Source organism: Chamaea fasciata, unplaced genomic scaffold (genome assembly GCF_029207755.1).
Source record: "Chamaea fasciata isolate MVZ Bird 193981 ecotype frontalis unplaced genomic scaffold, bChaFas1.0.hap1 SCAF_2, whole genome shotgun sequence".
NCBI classification, from domain to species: Eukaryota; Metazoa; Chordata; class Aves; order Passeriformes; family Sylviidae; genus Chamaea; species Chamaea fasciata.
In genome coordinates this window covers 32,909,581-32,935,040 of record NW_027094087.1, presented here as the reverse complement: position 1 = coordinate 32,935,040, position 25,460 = coordinate 32,909,581, and the positions used below count along the sequence as shown (strand labels likewise).

At 36.8% G+C, this 25,460-nt stretch overlaps 1 protein-coding gene across 4 annotated transcripts in view; it reads right to left on the bottom strand.

The window, feature by feature from the left end:
• PICALM (phosphatidylinositol binding clathrin assembly protein) overlaps window positions 1-25,460 on the bottom strand; it is a 66,897-nt gene that overhangs the window by 20,103 nt on the left and 21,334 nt on the right. For 3 of the 4 annotated variants that reach the window (XM_066175608.1, XM_066175609.1, XM_066175610.1), the window contains exons 2-12: window positions 20,189-20,331; window positions 17,998-18,073; window positions 16,681-16,783; window positions 14,384-14,477; window positions 13,761-13,872; window positions 12,286-12,392; window positions 11,063-11,104; window positions 10,279-10,364; window positions 8,939-9,062; window positions 8,463-8,599; window positions 6,033-6,133 (exon numbers count right to left, since the gene is read on the bottom strand). In XM_066175608.1, coding sequence (XP_066031705.1) covers window positions 6,033-6,133; window positions 8,463-8,599; window positions 8,939-9,062; window positions 10,279-10,364; window positions 11,063-11,104; window positions 12,286-12,392; window positions 13,761-13,872; window positions 14,384-14,477; window positions 16,681-16,783; window positions 17,998-18,073; window positions 20,189-20,331 — 1,125 coding nt within the window. Of the gene's footprint in view, window positions 1-1,129; window positions 1,280-6,032; window positions 6,134-8,462; window positions 8,600-8,938; window positions 9,063-10,278; window positions 10,365-11,062; window positions 11,105-12,285; window positions 12,393-13,760; window positions 13,873-14,383; window positions 14,478-16,680; window positions 16,784-17,997; window positions 18,074-20,188; window positions 20,332-25,460 lie in introns of all 4 variants that reach the window. The other variant, XM_066175611.1, reaches the window with a different exon arrangement.

Below are 25,460 nucleotides of genomic sequence, written 5' to 3'. Positions count from 1 at the left end.
AAGTTAGAGGAAACTAATTTCACTAAACAACTATCCTGCTAAAAAACCCCAGCTGTATTTCAAATAATCATTCTACATTTACATGAACCATAAAAATTTAATTAAAGCATGGAAAAGAGAGATTATCACATCGCAGAACCAACTAAAAGTATTGTATATTTATTTAAAGATATCTTTTTCTTGCTTGCTTTGTTTTTCAAATAAAAACAGACAGGCTAGGAAACTAGTTAGTTAAGCTGACAAAGTATAGGTAGTATGAATATCTTTAAAGAGATAATCCCTTTGTTTAACCTCTGTTAACAAGTACCAGAGGTACTAAAAATCCCTCTTTGTTCTAATAGTCTGTATTTTTCTTTGATCAATTCTAGTGGGGTTCAACCAGCATAAATACAGCATGTTGTGTACAACTGTCTTTAAACTTTCTTTGTTTACTAGAACTGACATGTAATTAGGTGATTTTTCATCTATGGAAACAAACTGAATCTTCCTATTGAAAAGTAAATTACTATAGAGCTGCACCAACACAAATGGTGGAAGGACTTCTAGTGAGACAGCCATGCTGAACCATCTCCAAATGAAGATATGAACAGCTTTTAACAGGTGAATTATTAGTTTGTTGCCCTGTAGGTAAACAGTATGAGTAGATTATGGATCAATATGTGCATGGCTTTATCAGCTTTGTTAATGACAACACGACTGGGGCAAAAGCATCCACTATCAAAAAAAAAAAAAAAAAAAAAAAAAAAAAAAAATTCAGATTACGCTCCTTGGTTTAAGAAGAGCATCTCAACCTGAGGAAGAAAGTAACAGCATTTTCTTTTCCTTCTCAGGCATATGCAGCATTTTACCCTAAAATTCCCCAGTACAAGAGACTGTAAAACTGCACTCAAGTGACTGCTCTAACTGTAACTGCTTCTTTACATCAGGTTAGAATCCTATCTAGGGAGCCAAGCAAGGATTTTAACACCATTTTTACTGTACAGCTACTAAATCAAATTCTAACATCACACAAAACCAGCCCCAAATGATCAGCTTTTAGTTTCTGAAAGGCTGTAAAAATATATTTTAGAAACTAAAATAAGGTTACAAATCCTAGGAATTAGGAAATTAGTTTAAAATAGTACTTTACCAACAAACATTTCATGTGTGGGTGTCCTACTGGTGAAAGTAGATACATCAGAAGACACAGACAGATGAGCAGCATCGTTAGTTTTTGTAAGGAAAGGATTTAGGTTTGGTATGGCATCATCAACACTATCAACAGTAGCAGAAAAAGGATCTGTTCAATTCCAGAGAGCAAGAGAAAGAAGAAAAGGGAGACGGATTTAGTTTTCTCCTGACACGTCTAAGCTTGGGATGATCTAGCTAATTATTTCATTTTTAAGTTGTCCAGAACTGCAGATACTCGCTACTAATTTCCTTTTTAAAAAATTTTAAATTAGTAACACCATCTTATAAACTGTGCTTCTTCTTGAGTGTGTCTTAGACTGAAAGTAACTATGTTATTCCTCTTTAAACACAATTACTTTTTGTTTCTCACAGTCAGGTCTTGATATTTGCAACAAAGTCTCTGGAGCAGAGGACACCTGTCAGCACTACAGAATCTGAGGTGCTACGAGAGGATTAAATGCAATAACATCCCCAAGCCAACTTTAAAAACCTGAAAAAAACCAACTGAGTTGAACTTCTCTTTCTCCAAACTGTGTTTATGGATTTTTCTCTTACTGAGCATCATGAAATTTTCAAGAGCTATGATTATACCAAGGTAGCATACAGGACATAAGCACTTCCCTTGCTACCTGGGGCATCAGGAACAAAGCAGCTTGCTGTGGATATGCTGTTACCTGCAAGCAAGCAAAGGACTGTTCTGCTTTTACAGACAACAGACACTAAGCCATAATGAGGAAAATGTTCCTTACTAAAAAAACTGTCAGACTGTATCAGAGTGAAGGAAACACGGATCTATACAAGTGACTTCCCAAGGCACATAGTTTCAAGGTATCCTGAGAATTGATGCAATTGCCAAGCTCAAATACTCCTGTAATTCAGAATCTAAGAGATAAACTGGATAGAGAAGGCAGCTACAATACTTGTTGACTGAAGGAGCTGTGGTTTAGCTGTCTGGTTTCAGAGCCCATGAACCCTTGATGGAAAATTCAAGAACTCACTAGGTGAAATGAGCAAGGGCTGTATCTAGTTCTATTTATCATGGTGCCTAGAACTGCAGCTTACTCTTCTAGACAAAGCCACTACAGAGAAATTTCTGAATAATAATTATAGGAAAGATGTCTTAAATACTTCAGTTATTGGCCTTGTTTGTTTCACCTGCCAGTTTATGCATTTATCCAAAAGTCTTGTAAATACTATCATGCTGCATGAAGCAGTTATGAAGTATAAGTTATTTTCTCTCCCTGAATCTGACCTCTTGATTCTTAGCTGTAAGTCTCACATAGTTTCATATTGTGCTCAGTTGTACAAAAGTCCTAATGGGTAAAAAAAATTAAAAACTATAACTACATTATTCTTTGCAGGCTTAATGCATGCTTTGATTTGCTGCAAGCTCTAGATATGTTATTAGGTAAGACCTGACTTTTCCCCAAACTGCTTGGCTATGTTGCAAGAATGAGTGAAATACCTTAAAAGACCTTTTCCTAAATCATTCAGTCAGGAAAGTGACAGTGTCCAACACTGAATAAAAGATAAGCAGAATAAGCTGATATTTGTAATATATAACAGGAAAATAAAATTGCGTATTGTCCCATGTATGTTTTATATACTGGACATGCCAATCAGCCTGAAACTGAGTGCTTGTTTCAGCTACTCCTTAAAACCACTTTCTGCCTTGAATGGCATTTTAGAAGATATAGAACAAACAAATCTGACAATAAAAATGGGGCAGATTATCCATTCATCAGTTCTTCCTTGCTCTTTTTGTTGCTGCCTCACATTCTGCTGATTTTATTGGTTCTCTTTGTATATATTGTGTAAGTAAAAAAAATTCAAACAGATGGGTCAAAATGTTCATTTTCACACTGATACATTTGTTTTGCTTCTGCAGCTTAGGTACAAATCGAGAGCTGGCAAACATAGCAAACACAACTGGATAGGTCTCCAAAGAACCCCAATAAATACTGCAGATAAAAAAAATGGAAGAAATTAGGAAGCACAAGTTTTAACTTTGTCTGAATATACTATCCACTAAAATCATTTTACATATGCACTCATCCAGAAAATAACCAAAACCTACTTTCTCTTCTCAATTCCCAAGGCTGTATATGGAGCTTCCTGTGTTTTGACTGGTTAGACAATATAATGCAAATTTAGATTATCAAGATTTGCTCAGAAATGTAACCTGTTCTCAATTCTCTGCTTGTCTGCCCCATTCTAACTCTAGCCAGCACGTCCAATCTTGTCGAAGTCTCAGAACTTGCAAATGCCAGTAACAAAAGTAACGGAAAATTAATCAGGCTTGGGCAATTTATATCCTTGCATATTCAACTTTTAAAAATTGCTGTCAATTCTGACAGCAACACCTCAGTATTTCTAAAGCCCAATTTCATCCTTGAATACACATGGCATCTGTTTGTGTTAATAGAATCACTCTGTACTTGCATGCTATCATTAGGCATTAATGATTTACATGCATTTAAAAGAGTAGATTGGATTTTGCAAATTTCTGCCTTTAAGTTATCCAATTAGAAGTATTTTGTCCAAAAAAAGTGACAAAGGATTTTCAGTGGCATCTTTTACAGTCTGAAATAGATAAACTGAAACCATACAACTACAGAACCCATACCCCAGGAGTTTAACCTTGATAGCTTGAACATTTTTGGAAGCACAAAACTAAAGGCAGCAACCCAAATATAATGCTTCTGTAACAATGTATTGGTTTATTACACACCTAAGAGCTTCTGTATTAAATTTTTAACAGTAACTGATTTTAGCTGATTTGATACTCTTCTCAAAGCCACCATATACACCAAATACAAACATCATCATGTCAGAAAATTACCTAAGGGAGGGATGCTGTGCAATGGTTAGAGCACAGGACTGGAAATAGTTCAGGTTCCATTCTTGGCTCTGCCACTGACTTGCCGTATGACTTCAGACAAGTCAGTTAATTGCTCAGATTTCCCCATCTGTAAAATGTGGAAAGCACTTCTTATCTACCTCACCTGTGTGAAGTGAGTGCTCATGTCTGTAAAGCTGAACAGCTGGGTTTTTTTTGATCAAAGGTAATACAAAAAATGGTGATCCCAGAATTTTAGCCTAAAATTTTAACAGACAATCCAAAACCTTCACAGTTAATTAAGCCTTAGAAGTATTTCAAAATGTGTCAATAGCAAGCAGATACTACCAACGACTGTTACTGAAGGCTCAACACAAGCAACACAACGTTGAACAAACACAGACTTTTAGACTCAACTTTCAGGTTAATTAAAGAAATACTAAATTGTGATGTGACCTCTAAGAGGCAGATAGTGCCCCTTTCATCTCTCACCCACAAAACAAACAGAACAAGCTGAAACAGAAGGTATTTTGCAGAAAGCAGTCAAGATGAGCCAAATAATTTTTCTCCATTTCTAAATGCTAAGCCTATTATAGCACTGAAATTTGTATGTCTAACTCCATACACTCCTCACTAAATCCTTCTCCAAAGAGGCTTTGCTCAGCAAAACTAAAGAACAACTACTCATTTATTTTAGAAGCTGCCACATGTATTAGTAGTGCCTTCTTCACTCAAATTGTGTTATTTCCCTACAAACAAATGTGAGGAGGTATACAAAACAAAAAACACAGCAAAAAGTGAATAAGGAAGTGGAATACATATACAGCTTACTATGAAGATACCTTAGATAGCTGGAAAGATGTTAAGAAGAGCTATAGCTCATAAACAGAAATAGGGAAGTAAAAATTTAGAACAGGGTTGTTCTGATGCCTATGAAACTTCCTGAAGCAGTAATTCCCAATTTTTCGCATCACAAAACAAAACATTTTTGCAAGCATCTAGTTAAGAAGAAAATAATCTGGAAATAGCCCCATAATTCAGGATTTTACTATTTTATTAAGTATCATTTATGTAGAAAAATAAAAAAACCAACACAACCTCCCTCTCCCTCTGCTATAAAGCTTTTTAATCCTCCACCAGTAAAACCAACAGTTATTTGGCAATATAATACTGTATCTGAATTATTCTGGAACACTGCAAAGCAGTCGAGAACTTTGAGTAAAATGCTCCATCACTCAAGCCAATCTTCGAGGAAGATTCACGACTTTCTAGAATTCTCTTGCTTGACCCCTTGGTTTGAGGACTTGACTGTACCAGTAAGAGCATCTCAACTCATTCAGTCCATCTTAGAAACCGGGCAGAAGGAAATATTGGGTGTTTTGGAGTAGATTTCAGAGGGAAGAATATAAATTTTGTCTCTTCATTTAAGAGGTCTAACCACAGCTTTTTGCAGGTTTGCTGTTGTAGTAAAAATGAAATATAGCAGAGAATTTATAAAGAGAAGTCTTTTTATTATTTCAATAACTACCTCTGGCCTTTCTTTCTCTGCACAGTTGCCACAAGTGCCTCCTATGACGCCTCATCCAAGTTCGGCAGTATCATCACCAGCAAATTTGATTTAACATTAAATATGTAGAATATGTATTAAAACAATTTTGCATTCAGGTTCCTGTGTTTGCAGCACAGTCTACCTCAGACATCTTCACTGAACTGAACTTCTCAACAGCTAAGTTTCTGCAGCTGGCTACATGAGTCTTGAAGAGAGCAGTTATGAGGCTGACAGAGATGGTCAACAAAGTAACTTTGCTAATAAGAAAACATATCAAAATAATTTAGAATCACCATACACCGCTACATTATTTTAACCTACACACAATTTTTACTTTTTCTGATCCTTTTATTCATTTGTAATGTCTTATTAAGATCTCTCTCTTTAGGGAAGAAATAGCCCCCAGGCTAGGGGCAACATATACAGGAACAAGGCCATCGCAATTAAAACCTCAATCCAACTCAGAATTCTTACCTCCCCAGGTACTTCCTACTTGTGGAGCAGCAGATATAGGATGCACAGACGGATGAAAAGTTGGCTGCAAATCAAGCAGATCGTTTGGCAGCTTTGAAGTGCTACAAAGATAAATTAATACAACTATTTGAACTACATCACAGTTTTCAATATAGGCAAATGCTAGCCACTGTCAACAGTAATAAAAGCTTTGTTACAAAATGGTTATTGCAAAATGGATAGAATTGAGCCAAAATCAGAAGGGGTGGTGAGCTCCTTATTTTCAGTTCTGTAAAGAAGTGTTCATTTAGCAAGATAAGTTGCATGTTATGCCAAGGGACTTTGGTCAAAGCTGTCCAAGACAAAGATGGGTGTCCTCACAGTCCAACACCAGGCTAGGAGATGTTGTATTCAGAACTCTTCATCAACTTTTAAAGTCACCTCATGAAAACTGTATGATACAACAAAACCAGACAGACAAATGAACTCTAATGGGCTGTACCACCAAAATATTACTCTAAATTCTACCACTCTGATCTTTCCACTATAATCACTGCTGAGAAACTACCTCACAACCATGGGTTATTAAAGAACTTTGGGGAAAGCAAAAGGTAAGAGGCCTTAAAACACTTGATCACACATCAGGCATGTGAATGAAAACATATTTAAATGCACATTTAGACCATTCAAAACCGAATTGAGACCTTCCATGGACCTTTCCATGGAATAACATCCCATGGAAATTAAGAGTAAAGACATATATACAACTACTGCATTGATTTAAGGAGTCAAACAGGAACAGTAAAATTCATCTTCTTACAGAGCTCATTTCACACTTTAAACAAGTCTTGGGGAAAAAAAAAAATGGTGGTGTTCTCCCAGAACCATCTAGGATATGAAATGAACCCAAATCTGCAAATATGGCCTCTACTATGCACACAAGCTGAATCACTGTGGCATCCAAACATCTCTCTAAATAAAACCAGCACAAGAGTTTAATGGCTAGTAGTGACATCCTAGCTCTCTGTATATTTTCTTGCTCACCCAATCACTTGTGTAATTCACAGTTTTCAGCATTGCATGATTCATTTCAGCAGTGATTACAATCACATTTTGCCACTACTGCTCCTATTAAAAAGCAGAATGGTCTGGCACTGCCCTGTAATGTGAGCAGCTGAACAAAGATAATTTTCAAGGTAAAGCTTGTTCAAAATAACGACAAGGATTAACTAGACACATTGCATGTAATAGCAAGACACTGAACTTCTGACCCAGCACATCCCGTTCATGACAGATCCTGTTGTAAAATCTGTTCTTTGCTCATAGCAGTCATTCTGCCAGCAAGTAAATTTGAACATGACGAAAAACTAGCATTTGAGGGGATTTTTTACAAGAAAACACTCTTGTCTTCACTATGCAGCATTTCTGTCTGTTTGAAGAAGTTTATCAGATGTTTCTATGTTTCAGACCTCTTAAGAAGCAAGATCAGATATTCAAGTTCAAAGCACACACCCATTTCAAGTTTTCTGGCCTCTGAAAAAGCAATCTAAAAAAGTATTTTTACAAGGAAGTCTTTCAGTTACTAACATTGACAGATTCTCTATCTTCTTATACATGACTCAGCTATTCACCACACATTTGGTGTCAAGTAACTTCCTACAAGAGTTTTCTAATGGGAAAAGCAAGCTGTCAGAAGAGCAATAGATTCTTATGTGAGCTCTAACAGAGCAAACTAAGCAATCCCCTTCAGGTTTAGGATTACGCTCAAAGCAAAAATATGACTTCAGAGCACCAATTCCTTCTATACTGATAAAAGCACTGTACCTTCTGCTGCTGCTTAATTTGATAGGTATTTTACAGAATGAAGATCACACACTTGCTCATACCAACAGTTCCTGTTAGTCAAAGATCAGGATTAGCATGCAGTGAGTACTTTTACACTTTGTTTGCAGGTCCTTGCAGAGATGTTCCAGATACAACACAAGACTGCAAAATCCGCCTCTCATTTCAAACCCTGTTTCAGGCTTTTCTTTTTCTGAAAAACTAGCCAGAATATTTGCCACTCTACTCCTAAATATCTAGAAATGCATTTTCTTTATGACTTCTTAAACAGAATTTTTACTTTACTTCTCTCACATTTATTTGTAATGTTCCTTGGGGAACAAAGCATGTGTGTTTTACAGTTCCAACTGTCTGCTTACCGACTAAGAACAGCTACAAGGGCTGTCAGCAGTCAGTTCATACCAGATACTTCTGCAAACATGATGAGAACAGAGTTTTATGTTATTTATTGCAATAGGCTATTTTCCCATCAGCTTCACTATCCCTTCTTATCACATTGCTAACGTACTCTACACCAAACCAATCCTGTGCAACATACACTACACTGTGTGGCAGAAATTCAGAAGTAACCTTGCTGCAGCACATCTCCCAGTGGAAGACTCAGCATACCTGTTAGAGGAGCTAGGGGTAGAAAAAATATCAATGGCTGGTGTAGTCATTATGCTTCCTGCTGCAGTGGACACAGGAGAAGCTGCCGTGGTTAAAGAGGTATGAGGTTTCTTTGCAAGTTCTTTTAGGCGTTGCTCCTGTTGGGAAAGTGAGCCTGGTGTAAGAAATCTGAACATTTGTGTGTATGACACCGGAGGTACATAAAGCAGAACTAAAGAATTATTTATTCCACACACTAGTGTTAACCACTTGTAGTTACAAGTCAGTGGTGCCACATATGCTTTGGAGAACTATTTTAACAAACCCTCCACAAGCTGTACTATCTAAGTACACACAATTTTACTTCCAGCACTTTGCCAACAGTACGTGTTCAGTACTAAGAACTCTGTTTTCCCATTTGCTTCTTTAGGAATTCTAATAAGCTATCAACAAGAACACAGGAAAGGCATTTTCAATTACAAATTCTGTATTCCTACCTTTAAAGCTTTCAAGCGAGCCTGTTCTTCCTCTAACGCAGCTTGTTTTTCCCTTTCATCCACTTTTGTGAGGGACAGGCCAGTACTTGCAAGGGAAGAGACTGCATTGGAAAGGGTGGTAGCCCTAAAGTAATTGGACAGGAGAAAAGCTGGCTGTTAACAGATGACACGTGATAGGAGCTTCACTTGTATCCACCCAGTCTCCTTCTGAGCTCTCTATAACATTGGCTGTACCTTACACTGCACAAGTGAAAAGTTCAAATAAGATACATCATATGAAATGCAAAATTAAAAATGCCCAGAAATCACGCCATCTACTCTACTGGCTTTTGGATTTTCCACCTTAAATGCTTCCCCTCCAAACTGCATCACAAAATCCACACTTGAAGCCTTTGCTCTTTTCCTGTTTGCCTAACATGACATTATTTCTAGGCACACTGCAATCTCCAACCATCTGGGCTCCATTTCAAATTGTTGTTATTTAAACGGGCTTAGTGAACAAACTATCAATGCTTTTAATATATTCCAAAGGAAATTTGTAATTTGTCAACATGTTTAAAAGTATGCAAAAAAATTTAAAACAAATACTTAAACTTTTAACAGAGTAATCTTGCAAAAGAAAGCAAATACTCTAAAAAGTAGCACAAAATAGTGCCCTAATTATCACCATCGTAAAAAACTTATAAAATGTTACTGCCTTAGTTTTTAAACATGCAATTTAAAAAATGGTATTTAATTTTACAAGTCTTACCCCCAATATTATGCTTTGTTAAATTTAAACAATGAAATTTGGCATGTAGAGGACTTCTCTGTATTGACTGGATTGACTCTATTGTATTTTGGAAAGCACTCACAATAATTTAATGCCTTATACCATGTGCATTATGGCTTTAACTTCCAATTACTTTCAAAATTCATTCTTAATGTAAGGATTTCTGGAAGCACTTCCTTGCTTTTGACAAAACAGGAATTAAAGCTGAGATGTGAAAGTCTAAGGACATGTATTTATTCATGCTGCATACCTTACAGAAGTTTAATTGTTAATATAAAATGAACATTTGTAGGAAGTACATGAAAGAAACTTAGTTTCTCTTCAGAAGTACAGGATCAAATGCTAAAAGCCTAAGCAGGGATGCCAAAGGAGGCTCTTATATATCCTTAGATTCTAGTTCTGTTGGCCAGGAAGAAGTTGTTTTAATATATGACAACTTGCTAATCCATCCTTGCTCATACAACACCTTTAAGGAAGCCTCCTCAAATCTTAATTTACAATGAAATTGAAAAAAATAGGATTTAACACTCAATTTGACAATTGTCCAAAAGCACAAGGATTTAGGCACCTGCTTGCAGCTGTGGAATCTTTGATTTTCTTCCCCTCTAGAGAAGCTAAATGTTGTTCCAAAGCATCAAGAAGGCTACTCGGTGCCTGCAAGGAGAGACATTGGGGAATACATTTGAGGAAACCAATAGTTAAAATATTTTCAGAGAATGCAACTGCAGGGCAACAGGTACAACAGCTCAGAATACTTCCACCCCCTCTTGGCATTCTGTAGGTATTTAATGACCTCCAGTGTAAGGTGATGTATTCTCCTCACTACATTATTCCATCACAATGATTTATCAGCAAGGACTGAAATAAGTCAAGAAATGTTAAAATTAACAGCTACGAAAAAGCAAGCAGACAATTAGAAGCAGTCAGTATTTTAAGAGACACTAAGCAGGAAATTGTACCTAAAGCCATTTCTCTGTATGTGCTCTGCAAGCCTTCACATTAATTTCAATAGGCATATAGCCAAAAGCAAGGCTGCTAAAAACCACAGCTTTGTAATATCATGTAAGAGTTTCATTATGTGACCTCACAGATAGAAACTGTGTCTTCAAGCACGATGGAAATAAGATTATCTTAAAATTCAATTAGAGAATAAACAGAAATATTTTACAACAGAATCACTGAATAAAAAAGCCAAGCTCTGACAAAGTCTGGATTTAATCAGAAACTTAGAGATAATTTGGTGACGATGCACACAAGAACGCGTACGTGAGTACCATAATGGCAGGTTTTTCTGATCATGCAACCCCAAAAACACACACATGCACTGACAAACACATAATAGGTTTATCTACCTGCGAGAGATCTGGTATGTCTCCTCTGTCAATTCCCACTTGCTGTAATAAAACAAATGAGCTTCAGAACCTGTTTGCTTTTGTTGAAGGCAGAGATGCTCAGAAAGTAAACAACATTAACATGAAGTAATGCAAAAAGCACAAATCTGAAATCTCCAGAGTCTGTACTCTGTATTGGTTGGTTGCAATAAATTATTGTTAAATGTATGCACATTGAAGTAGGTGTGTTACACAGATATTTGAACAGATAAAAACTTACAAATAAGAGAGTAAGGACTCAGTGTTTTAGAACCTGGAGAAGTTTGCCTATCTCACAATTTATCCGGCAAACTCTTGGACCTACTGATACACAGGATATATTTGATGAAACAAAGCACCTTTGAAGTTTTGTAAAGAAACATTTTTCTAAAATGCAGATGAAACGTAGGATGGCTGTAGCAGGACATATGCTGTTACAACAGACAGATCAATACTCTCAACTTCAATTGATGGTCTCATCAGCTGAAGACAGTATCTCTGACAGAGACACTGTCAGGACAGAGAGCAAGCCAAGCTTGAAGGCTTAATTTTTTTGTTGAGAGATATGAATACCAAGGAAATAAAAACAAGAAGAGAAGCACACCTCAGCTGAGGAATTCCATAATATTAGGACATACATCAATTTAGCAGTGCTCTAGAAACAAGAAGGCAACAGACTAAACACATTTTTAAAAAAAACCTACAAACTAAACATTTTGCAAGGTAGCTGCTTTTCCCTCTGTGAGCACATCTAGAGCAAGAAATCTTGAAGAAATCCCATGTTCATCTGTTCTTCTCGGTTGCTTATTTGTGAAGTTGTTATTTCACCTAAAATCCCTGGTAGAATTGTGAGTTTCAAACCAGAATACAGCTAGAATCATAGCAAGCAGACCACCATGAAGTTCCTTTGTTTGTTTAAAGCAAGTGTAATCTTCAAAGAAAACTCACAAGTATTACATAACCAAGGAAATTTTAAAATGCACATTAATACATTCTTCTCAAGTAAAAGGTAAACCAATAAGCACTCCACAGTCAGGTTTTTCAGTACAGCCCTCAAATGAACTGATCACCAGGATAGAGATGAACATGATGACCCTTGAGAGAATAGCAAATAAGCAGGAAGGAAGAAGCATCTGTTTTATGATAAAATAAGCACTTTACAAGCTGTTTCAAACAAAGGGCAAAGTTGACTGACTTAAGTTTACCTCTGCAACTTTAAGGAACTCTGAGATCCGTGTCATTCTAGTGAGGAACTTCTTATATATATCAAGGCCTTCTTTGCATTGGTTCTTTTTCATATCAAAGTATTTTTCTAGAAACAGTAGAATATTTGCATTAAATAAGAAATCAAGATTTGCAAAGGATATGCAAAGTAAAAGCATATAAACCAAGACAAACAGAAAATACCTGCAGATCTGTTACTATGAAAACTGCAGAAGTCACAATGCCTAACTTGCACCAAATGACAAAAGTTCTGTCAAGTGTGAGCTATTGGCTCCATGCATGCAATTACACCTTACCTTGCAGGTACTAGATACCACAAAAGCATAACCACCTTGAAGAGGACAATCAAGTTTAAAAATAGGTCACTCAAAGAAACGTAAATTCGTCTTCTTGGGAAGAGGAAGAAACAAACAAACAAAAAGGCAGTTTTACAATCTGGTAGTCAAGTATCTACTCTATTCCAATGGCCAGATATCAGGCAAGATTTTGATCTTCTCTGACAAACTGATGCCTCTTACTGTGGTCTGGTGCAGTGAAGCACAACTGATTAGAAAACACCAGCGCTGAAAGCAAGAAGGTCACACCCCTCTTTTGAAAAGCCCTTTCAAGGCCTGTTTCTTTTATTTTAATTAAGCTTCACTCAAAGCATAAGTGAAAGCAACTGCATGTTACTTCTTAGAAAGCAAGCTGACAGGGGCTTCAGGCTGAAGACTGACTGACTTCAGATTGTCCCTTACTGACTTATTCTGGATTTTATTTTTCATTTTGCAAGCACTGGGTAATGACAGCAATCAGGTAGCTTCATCCCATCACAGCATACAACAAAATTAAGCAAGTCAACAGATTACTTTCAACTTAATTCTTTTCTAAATTTAGACTTTCTTTTATCTCCAGTATGTGCAAGTGAAAGGGCCTTAACCCCGAATTTTTAATTCTCCTTGAAATGTAAGATTTGCTCTAACAACATAAGACAACCAATCATGGAAACAAAGCAACATTGAAGTTTCAATAGCCAAGCAATCACTGATGTTGTGACTGCAGATTTGTAACTGACCATAACTGATTCTTTTACTACCAAACACAAACTGTTTCTTGAGAAAATCCCCAACCAACATCAATATTATAATTCAGGTTTGCAATGCAGTTCAATAAGCCAAAATAAAAAAAAAAAAAAAACCCAAACCCAAAACCAATGCACACAAAAATCCGCAACAAAGCAGTGCAAGGAAATAAAAAATAGGTGAATAAAATCTTGGATGGGCTTTGCTTTCAGATTTTACCTATCCCTGGGTACAAAGCAATGTCAACTGCAACGGCACAGACAAACACTGGAAATAGTAGTGAAATATTGATGTTTTACAGTAAGACTGTTTCAATTTCTCAAGAGAGCAGCTCTTGTGAATGATTCCCAGAGTTCCCCCCAGAGCTGAGCATTGCAGAAAGCAGCTGTATTTACCCAAGAGGTTAATAATCCCTTCGTTATATGCTGCGAACAGTCTGATGGCATCTTTGAAGAGGAGCATGAAGGCAGCATTAATTACACCATTTGTAAGTTCATTGCTATTAACCTAGGAAGATCAGAGAAAAAGTTAATTGGACTGGATTGATCTCTTGCTGGAAAACTTCTAGTTAAACTCCAGCACGCTATCTTAAGACAGGCTTTCCAATCATCTCACTGGCTATTAGCAGAAAGCAGCAGAATAACAAACCAACAGCTTCTCTCATCACAGAATTACATCAAATCATTCTGGCAGACATTTTTGTTAACCAATGCTAATGTTAACTAACATAACTAAAAGACAGAGGGGGCAGAAATAATCAGCTTTTCAACAAACAAGCAATTCTTACATAAAGTACACAATAAAAAGACAGTAATTTAGCAGAAAGCATTCTCTCCAGTGAGTATTGTCTCTATTTTTCCTGATTTCTTGGGGGTATACCAATGAACAAAATGATTAGTGCTCTTTAAACTGTGCAGGTAACATGGAACCAAGTGCAAGATCTTTAATCTTGACCTATTTTACACGTTTGCACAACAAGTTGACGGTATGTTAGAAATGTACATGCTGCTAAACTTACATTAAAGTCAAGAAGTGCATCCATTTGATTTTGTATAATTGGTACAGTTTTTAAGAGTTTTTCTGTGCTCATTGTTCTCATCACTCCATCAGCCCTGTTGTGAAACAAAAAAAAAACCAAAGAAAATTCTTCACATGAATTTTGAAGGCAATTCTTAGTAAGAAATAACAGAAAATAAATGGTTTCTCTGATGACCTGATATAAGTCTTTGCCATACAAAGCCAACCCTGCCGTGTTCAGGAATGGTGTCTAGCCAATATAAGCGTAATAACCGCAGCACAGAAAGACAACAACTTATTTGGTCCAAATATAAATCCAAGATGAATTTTCACTCAGAGAAAATGAAACTGATAGTGTTTAGAAATATAGGAGAGCTACAACATATCAGGTAACAAAAACAAAGCTGTGAAGATTATTTTTGAAGCAATTTTTTATGTATTCTTTTTCTAATCACCCAATTATTATTTTGTGTCAGTTTGGATTCTTTTCAACTTAAGGAGATAAGAAAGAATAAAAAAATGCAGCAGTATGTTTTTCAAACTTTTTCAGAAAGATTCTAGAGACTACATGAAATTTCCTTATAATGTCTGACTACCAATATTTGGTTGTTTATTAATTTCTCAGATTGAATAGACTAAGATTGGCTGCATATTTGAAAAAAAAACCCATCAAGTGAATACCAAAAATATCTAAGAAAAGCAACAACTGAGGAAGAGACTAAATCCCCTCAGTGACATGAAACAACTGCTTTCTGTAAGACAAATCAGACAGCCTTGCAGTTCATCAGCATGCACACAGCAAACCAAATGCTTCCTGCAAGTGCAAATCTCATAGTGCATCTTCACAGAAAAGTTTGTGGCTGTTCTCCAGGTTGGAAAGCAGTGGGGAGCATGCTGCTTCCAGCTCTCTACTTGTGCTCTATTTTTACCCCTAACAGCAAACAGCAAATGCAAGAAATTTACTGGGGCAGAGCATGGGTGCAAGAGCCCTGAGAAAAATCAAGGAGTAGAAAAGGCAGATTGCTGCCATCAGAACAGTTATTCCTATCGGCTCACAGAAGGACCTCCAGGCACATGGTGCCTCATTAGACCTAAAACACTTCATAAAACAACTGTGTATCTCTCTAGAGCAGCTGCAGCCGCCTTATCACGCACAAATCTTAAGTGTGGAAAATGCTGGTTTGTGTTGTTGGCAATCCAAGCAACTCTAAGGGCAGAAAGAGCAAAAGGAGTCCAAGCACCCTCCTTTTACTTTACCATCACACTTCAAACCAAAATGGGCTCGACAGTCTTAGCAAGGAGGCAAAAAGGATTTGGACAGTGTTCTGAGGCCCATTACAAATGCCTTTACAACATTAATGCAAAATATCATTAGACAGCCCATTACCACAATTAAGTCATTCAATAGTATTAAATTCAGATTTCTGTGGATTAAGCATTAAGTTTTTAGTTTCAATATAAATTCACCTATGTATGGATGATACAGGACACCCAAATGTAAAATCAGTTTTCTACTTTTAAACCTTAAAAAGCACCACATAAAAAGATAACAGGCAAAGATGGAAAGACTCAACTGTGATAGGTACCTCCTGTACAGCCTTCCCAAAGAGCTTCAGATTAATTACATCAGCCACTATAACATGTAATTTACCAAACTACTGCTTCTCTGCACTATTATTTTACATGTAAACAAACAAGTACCTAGTCTCAAAACAACTCATTTCTCTTAAATGAGCACACTTTCTAGGGAAAATTGGAATTCCTGTAGAGCAACTCATGATAGCCTCTGCTGGAACAATTTGTACTATTAAAAGTAGAAATTTATGCTACCTTCACAAAGGAAGTAAACTTCACCAATATATTTTGTAACATGAACAGAGAAACATTAGGAAGGATTGCAAGGGGTTTCACCTGTCATTTAAACCTTCCAGAGCTACAAGCACAAATAAATTCCATAGTCCTCTATATTACATAAAAGGCAAAGTATAGAATCTATTGTGAAAGATCTGTTCAAACCTCTACTTTTTCATATATAGCCTTCCATGCACACCATCTTTAATTCCTTTATATTAAACTGTTAATGTTTAAAGATAAAAAATCACGACAACTGAAGTAAAATATTTTTTGCACTATACATCATTAGGCAGTTGAGCCTTTGTGTGTCATGGGAGATATTCAAAAGAAAAAAAGGAGTCATTATTGCCTGTTTCAAGCCTGAGCAAACACCAGTATTTTTCACCTGAATTTCAGGACATACAACAAAATCTCAAGATCAGTAGAACAAAATGCAATCCTTACCCTCTTTTTACTTTTGTGAAGTCAAAAGCCACTTGTCTATAGGAAACTGCTTTTTCATTCAAATACCTGCTATACCGCCTGATAAATGTTGACATATCATACCCTAAAAAACAAGTTTCAGAGGTTTATTACCCACCTAATCAAAGAACAAGAATGTTATTCAAAATAAAGTGCAAAATATTAACACAAGACAGCTCCATTGACTATGGAAAATTGGGCAAAAATATAATCTGAAAATAACTGCGTACGTCATTGTATTCATCATGTAAATCAAAGAGACAATGCCACAAATACCTAGACAACCTCAACTATGTAAAAGTTTACACTTCACTTCCTAAGGAAATCACTTCCAAAAGCAAAACAAAGTAATTTTAACGCAAGTTCTCTTATACTACAATAGAAATTACTATCAAAAAAATCAAATGATGCATTCACAAAGGCGTTCACATCAGCTCCGCAACACATTGTCTCATTTGCAACTGAATAGAAAAAAAAGGTTTTGATGGAAACTCTACAATATGACAGAAATCTTTCTCTGTTAAGACAGCCGCAATAGGAAATATTTTGATAACTGTCAATCTAGGGATATAGACTTAAAAAAAAGACCATAGAAGTTAAAACTCAATAAAAAGACAATTTGGTAGAGACTTGGTTATAACTGAGAAGGTTTCTATCCTCAGGCAACCACTTTGGCTGCCTGTTCTAGTACACTAGGCAAAAATCAGAAGTATATAAGAAGCAAAGACAAACTAGGGAACCACCTTAGGAGCAAAAACAATGACAGCTATGTGTATGATCAGAACTGCACTGAACTGCAGCATAACAGGTTGGAAGACTATTTCAGTTGAAAAACCTGAACCAGAGAAACAATTATTTTCCCACTGAATTAGTCTCAAAGATAAATGGAAGGATCTTTGTCCAATTTCCCAAAAAAGTAATTTCAATTTCTTTTTAGATACACTTCTTGTCTCACTGACATGATGTATGTACATATGATGCATTTTTTAAAAATTTAAGTTAATAATCAGAATTGTCTCATTTGGAAAGGTGCATCTCTATAGAAATAAGAAGAATACTGAGATCTGTGTTGCTAAGGAAGTCAGAAGCCTTTAAGGAAGCCTGTTAGAAAAGATGCAACATGTTCCTCCAGCAGACAACTCCTGCCATACCATTACAGCATTTTATTTAAGAAATGCAGCCTGGGGTAAAATGGACAGAAAAGTTACTTCCTAAATGACAGAGTTCATTAGAGTAACCAAGCTGTCTTTGCTGTTCCTCAGCACATGACTAACTTATAATGTAAAAAAGGCACCTTACCTTGCAATCCGCTTTTATCTAGGAAATTGCTCAAATTAAACAATGTGTTTCTGGACGCCAGATACTGGATAAACCGCTAGAGGAAAGAGAAAAAGTTGAATACTCTTACAGTGTTACCAAGGAGAAAGAATTGAAGTAATGGTACTAGAAACTTTTTATCCAGGTTATAAAATTCAGCTTTTACATCTTAAGACTGACTTCAAATCTGGAAACCATTACAAAAACAGCTAAACGATCGAAGTAAGCCAGTTATTTTTTTATCCATAAATCTGTGAACAAATCCAAAAAGCATTTTGTATGAAGGCCTCATTTAGTCAAAGTTTATTTTAAACCAGCATATAGAACCCTGAACTTCTGAAAAAATCCCTTCAAATACATTCTCATTTTACATGCTCATAGTTGTTTCACTGACTTCAATTTTGTAACAACTGATTTAATTTTACCCACTGGCCAAGTCATCGTTGCTCAGCATTCAATTGTAATGGTACTTAGCTTAAATATGAATATAAGGTGATGCAAATGTTAGTTTGCTTATAAAACAAATATCGAACATAACAAACCATATAAAGCATTAACACTGTATCACAATACTTCTAATTATGCATAATGACAAATTATGTTTCACAACAATATTCATCTTGAAAAGACACATGTCAGATCATTGGCACAATTTAACAGGAAAAAAAATTTGTACAGAGCTGCTATAAAAACAAGCCAATCATTCAGTTGCAAGAAACATTTTGACTAAAGACAAAACCAGTGTTGATTAGTGTAACATGCACTACTTCATTACTTTCATTAGCACACACAGGTTACATAGAAACAAGACTGGAGAAGAGTAAAGGCACTCAGTACCTAGCTATGAAGGAATTAATCCAAAGTTGGAGGGACAATCCTGAAGGTAATTGAAAGACACACAGAAGTGGCATTTGGGGATATGGGTTAGTGGTTGGCTTGGCAGTTGGACTTGACATTAAAGGTCCTTTGCAATCTAAATGGTGCTCTAATCAGTTTCCACTCTCATTGTTCAAGCACTATTTCCAACTGTGAAAACTTGCATTTTGAGCAGCAATCTTACCCTTACCATTTCCGCAATACATTTGGTAAGCAAAAATTTTTGGAAATTTTATTCTTAATGAAAAGTATTTCAGACAGTGGTCCCATGAAATACCCTTAATTACTAAGAACTATCTCAGTATCAGTTTAAAATTCATATGACTCGAAGTGCAAAGTGTTTAGACTGTGTTTTGAAAAGTGACAATTATCACAATGAAAAAGTTTAAGTTTCAAGTCAACAACAGAAGTTTGCCCTCTTGTGGCTTAGTTAGCTTCACAGAATAGATTTTCACCCAGACCAGCAATAACCTGCAAGTGAAACCAGCATATGTTTAAAAACTTGACCTCCTGCTCCAAACCAGACAAGTCAGTCAGAGGAAGTAGCTCCTCTGAATGTAACCTGAAATGAAAAATTTTGGTAATTTGCTAAAGTTATCTCAATTCCAAAGTTCATATGGCTTACCCACCGCAGTAAAAAGGAATGTTTACAAACATTTTCTAGAAAAGCCTTAGAAATATATTTTTTCGGTTTTTTTAAAGGCAAAACATTCAAGCTGCTGGTATGCTTGGTTTGGTATTTCAAACAATAAGGCCCCACAGGAATTCAGATTGTGAGACAAAACAAGGTTATTCCTTTTGGTGTAACTCGGGGAGTTAGGTTTGTTAAACTGATCAACTGTTAAGAGTTTGGTGTTATTTCACCCTGTCCTAGGGCAGCCCTCACAGCCAACTCATAGGCACACATAAAAGATTAGGGGGTGATGGTAGAAATTAATTTAGAATCAAGTTATCTAGGAGAAAAGACCAGAGGGTTAGCTACAGCATGAAGGTAAAGATGCTTCCATTTTCAGCTTTTAGAATCCCACATGAGTTAGTTTTTCTTTCATCATAGAATATGACCATAGAAAAAAGTACCCTCAGCATCTGGGACACTTACTTTTTTACTCTAGAATTGCATACTTTGAAGCAGAAACAACGGAGACAAACAAAAAATGAGATCTGTGTTCATGCAGAGTTGGAGCCAAGAAGGCAAACCCAAAGACTGTCTTACAAAAAGAATTAGTGGACGCATTTAGCTGACATTTACAGGAAGGAGGGGCTGCTACTGTTCTCAGACACATCATTTTTGTATTACCTCATTTCCATACACCATTAGATGATGGGTTGTGATAAGAGATTTGAAGACCACTACCCAGCTACTGTTGGTTGTTCTTTCAAATAAACTATCTGCCAGCTGTGGGATGTTCACATTCATCTCATTTGTGCACTGGATTAAATCTGAAATACAAAAAATTCTGTTGTTATTATCAGTTCTGGGCAGGAAGATCAATAATGTTCCCCCCCAAAAATCAGTACATTCATTTTATTTAGTAATATTTTTGATGAAAACTGAGGGGCTTTCCAGTAAAATAAATATTGAAAAGCACCATGGCTCTGGTTTTTTAGAACTTTATAATATGAAGTTCACTCTGCTCACTGCCAAGATTCAGCTGCTTTTGCAGCTGCCTTAGAAGGCCCTGAAACAGAACTACAATGACTTACACCACCTCTGACTACCAACTCTCAGCTTTCAAACACCTGAAGCATTACATATCAAAATAATTATTACATGTTACCATTTAATTAAGTTTTACGGGAAGATTATGACTAGAATTAACTGTAATCTCGGATTTCTGGCCTCTTAACGGATCAGTAAACCCCTTCAGACACTGGTTCAAAGTGAGTAATAAAAGATTCAAATACTGCTTAGTCTTGATTCAATGCAATCAACACCTTCAAAAGGGCAGAGGAGATGTTGAGTGGAAAAAGGAGCCTCTAGCAGCAGTGCCAGAAGCTGACAGATTAATTAGACTGAAACAATGTTGGACTGTTAACAAAAAAGATAGTTAGGAGCACAAGACCTGAGGTTGGCTAGCTAAAACAAAGCTTTCCAATTTCTGTTCAGCCTGGACTACTGTCCCACCTGCGTAAACATGGGAAGCTATACTTTCAGTACAACCAATAGAACAATGTGTCATCATCATCCAGCAACTTATTTCCAAAGGCTGACGAAGGAAGGGATGACTTAAGATCACGGCCCTATGTTGACAAATACAACAGAACAACTATATAATACAGCTTGCTACTATTTAATATGAAGCTTAACTTAAAGCAACATAGTAGTGATGAAATTTTTCTACTATTACCACTCCAAAACTAAACCAGTAATTTTCACTCAAACTGAGAGCCCTGCCAAAGGCCATAGCTCAGTAAAAATCAAGACTTCAGAATGTCCTATGCCTGTCTCTCTGAGAACTACCAAGGCATACTGGAAACACCCATTTAATCTGAAGGCAAACACTTCACCTTTGAAGACTGTTCATAGCAAGATACAAAACTATCATTCACCTTGAAGGACTCCTGAATGACAGGACCTTCCTTCAACCAGAGCAGCAGGTAAGCACGACTACCATACTCAGAACTAGTATGGTCAGAACTGAAAAAGCTGCTATTTACATGTTTAAGTATTAAAGGAAGCAAGCAGGAAATTATTTCCACATTCATAAATGTAATGAGGTGGAGAGATAAACATTCTTTTATCTACAAGTAAAATTGTGATGACTAAAGGCATTCATGACCTCATTTTGAAGTCACGGTTATCTATTATTGGATGATGATTTGGGGCTGTTAAGACAATGCCAGGATATTACTCAGCAAGAGACATACTCTGAGCTGGATCATTAAAACCAAGCCCTGCAGCTTCTTCACCTTCAGGTCTTCCCTCCTGAATAATAACACAAGCAGTTTTGTGCAAGGCTATCTGGCAGGAACATGTGCAAGGCTATCTGGCAGGAACATAGATTAAATACAAAGGTACACACATCACTGGATATCAAGTCATACATTTTGGCACAAGAGGTGCAAGTGCATATTAGAAAGTGAGAACTTCTATTCTTAAATGCAACATTTGCCAATAGATCAAGAGTAACAAAAAATATAAAAGAGGTGGCACTTGAAAATCCACTATCTAAACACATTTAAAAACCCCCACCCCAAACAAATATCCAGTGTAGGTGATATTTTGTGCTGGGAGAAATGTTTTCTGAAATGCCACTGAACTTTGAAATTATTATCTGTTGCACTGTATAAAAGAAAACAGGCTCTGTAACCCTCAGAAAATCATCCCTCACAGGACTGATGAGTGTTTATGTGAAAAGCATATGAATGACCCGGGGGGGGGGGGAGGGTGCAGAGGAGGAGTGCAAGCACATTAGGAGGAACCAGCAATCAGTAACTGGGAGAGAACACAGGCAAGAAGTACTGAGGCAACCCCAGCCCTCAGTGGAAGTAAATTTGCAAACACAAACAAGGGAGTCACTACAATACTACAGTTACTACAAACTAAATTTAGTAAAACATGAAATTTCTCGCTCTCCAAAATGCTGATTGAACAAATGCATAGCAATCTGGTATACCCTAATACCTTAAAGCACCTACACCATATACATCTCAGAAAAGTTACATCTCTCTGAAATTTCTTTTGAAATTCATTTTTTTCATTAACAATGCTAAAAAGGTAAAGAAGTATTTGCACAGTTATATTCAAATTAGGACAACAATTTTTGTGCTAACTATACTATAAGCAGCATAGTACAGACAGCAGAAGATGGTATCCTTCATCCCACACTGCTGCACTACATCCCACATTGCACATACAGTGTTCTTTCTTATTTATCCTATTCCCACAAACATCCTTCATTAAAGGAGAGGAACAAATATATAGTTACTTTCACATCCTACACTTAACACAACTCGTCTCACACCCACCTATGAAAACACTAGCTCTGTGTTGGAAACCTAAGGGCCCCAAAGCAATGTATCTCTAGACTGCAACTTACTGGAAATGCTGCGAGCAATACCACAGGCAGGTGTATAAGCAAAGGGTACAGCACTAAGGGGAACAGCTTTCATCTTAGAGCAAAAATAGAAACAAACAAAATAATCAAGAAAGCAAAGGATAACCCACGGTGAAAGAGTGATGCCTGTTTCACTGATCCTCTTGTCGAGGGAGTCAAGGAGGAAGACTGAATAGCTACCCCCATCAGTATCACAGAAAGGAAAGTCACTTCATGTATTGACCTTCGGCATTAAGGCCCAGAATACCTCACAGCAGAAAAAGAAACTCTCCTGGGAAATATAAACCACCTAAAATCATAAAATTCTGCAATCCTAAAATCTGTTAAAACTTTCACAGCATGAGACACACAGCACACAGGTGTTAGATAACAAATGTCATGCCTTGTTTCAAAGAAGGCAACAATTAGCAACAAGATTCTTAAGCTTGCAGCTGGCTGGAAGGCTTATAGGAAGGAAGCTTAGACAGCAATGAATGCACAGTCATATCCATGGATGTAACAGGGGACAGTAAAGGGAAAGGCTACCAGCTTGCCCAGGGTGTAAAGCACATGATGCACAAGAAGTGGTTGAAGGAGGTGAGCTTATTCCACCAGCAAAACAGAAGGCTGGAGGCAGAGAGGGGGAATATAAATACTACCTTCAATCAGGTATTTCTTGGAAGTTCACAGAAAATGGATAAGAAGAAAAAGGGAAATGGTCAGGCACCAGAGCCCATAAACAACTGGATCTGTTAATGTTCAGCATAGTTTAAAAGCTGGGGTTCATTACAAAACCTGAGGTCCCTTCCAATCTAAAACAATTTACAAATCTCTGCAACACCTATGGAAAGACAGAATAGAGGCAGGCATAAAACAGAGAAGTGACTTACAAAGTAAGCTGAAATTGGAAAGAGTAGTCCAACAGGTATTCCTAAAGATCAAAAACCTTACAGTTACTTAAGTGATTGACAAAAATGCTTCGAGAACACCATTTACCTACCTACGCTAAATTGGGTATCAAATTTCAGCAGAGGTTTTAGAGTCAAAACTAGATTTCCCAAGAAAACACAGCTTGTTTTTAAATAGTGTTTAGATTTTATTTTTGTTATAGCAGTCCAAACTTTCACCACCAAGTGACTTCTACATAATTCAGTTCTGTTTGGGTCTTTTTCCACCAAAGCAAGTTTTGCAAGGAATCATAAAGGTCTGGCCAACTGACATTTCAGCAACACTTGAAGATTTGCAACTGCACCTGTACCAAAGCAAGCATATTGCCTAACCCTGGTCAAGCTAACTACCGCAAAACATTAGTCCAATATAGTACAATACTCAGCTTAGAAAAATAATAGACTCAGAACTGCCAACCAAGAGTTCTACCGCCTCTCAGCTGTTCAGTCTTCACTACAGGAATGAACCAAGCAACTCATTGCCTTATGCAATTCAGAGTTACAAGGTGAAAGAAGCATAAAGGTACAAAGTAGAGTAAAAGCAGAGCAGGAGTGAAGATTCATACACAAGAAAGAAGCAGCAATCACCTACACAAAGCAGTTACTACAAGGCTATGATGATAAAGCACGCTGTCTACTCCACACTAGGCATGTAGATGTGGATTAGCCAACCCATGGTAAGAGATCATGAGTCTTGACCTATGGCAAACATGAGGCAGTCAGGCTGGATAATAAAGCATCAAAGGCATCTGTCCCAAAGTGCCCTAGAGAATGTGTGTGCTTTCAGCATGGGCCTATGACCTAACTCCTTGTGCTGCACCTCCTGCACCAGGCAACCTGCTAAGACAAAGTTATTAAAAACTGGTTTTCTTCCCCACAAAAAAAACAACCAAAAAAAAAACCCCCCAAAAAAACCAAACCAACCAAAAAACCAAAACAACAAAAAAAAACCCAAAAAACCTCAATCCACCATCAAAAAAACCCCACAGCTGAAAAACAAACCCACAAGGTATCCTGATTGAGTCTTTAAGAGCTCTTTTCCCAGAATCTTATTCATCCTAATTCACAGTAAGATTATAAAGAACCAGGTTGAGAACAACTTTCATTAACAGTTTTAGTTTCAGACACAGTTTCATTTGTGGTCACTTGACAAGCAGGCTGAACATAAGGCAGATTTACACACTTCATGTACGTGTAGTATCTGATTATTTCCAATGGTTTACCTGCCTCTCTCATTTTGAACAATATTTCCATTCATAAGTATCAATCTGAAAATATTTACAAGAATAGGATCTTCCAGGACAGAAAGTGTGCCCCACGCCCCAGTTACTCCAAAATAGGTCAAGCAACTGTGACAGATATCCATCTTGTTAGCTTTTGCTTTTTCATCTTTTATACCACAGATACTACCTAGAATAAGCAAGTAATTGGTTAAATCCTGCAAGTTACTGACAGTTATGCCATCTAAAAAATACATATATAATGGAAGAGACAGTATCCTTTCAGTAAGCAATTGAACTATTGATCATCCAACATGAGCAGGCATATAGTGCCAAGAGCTAAACACATTACATTCTTCAGTTAA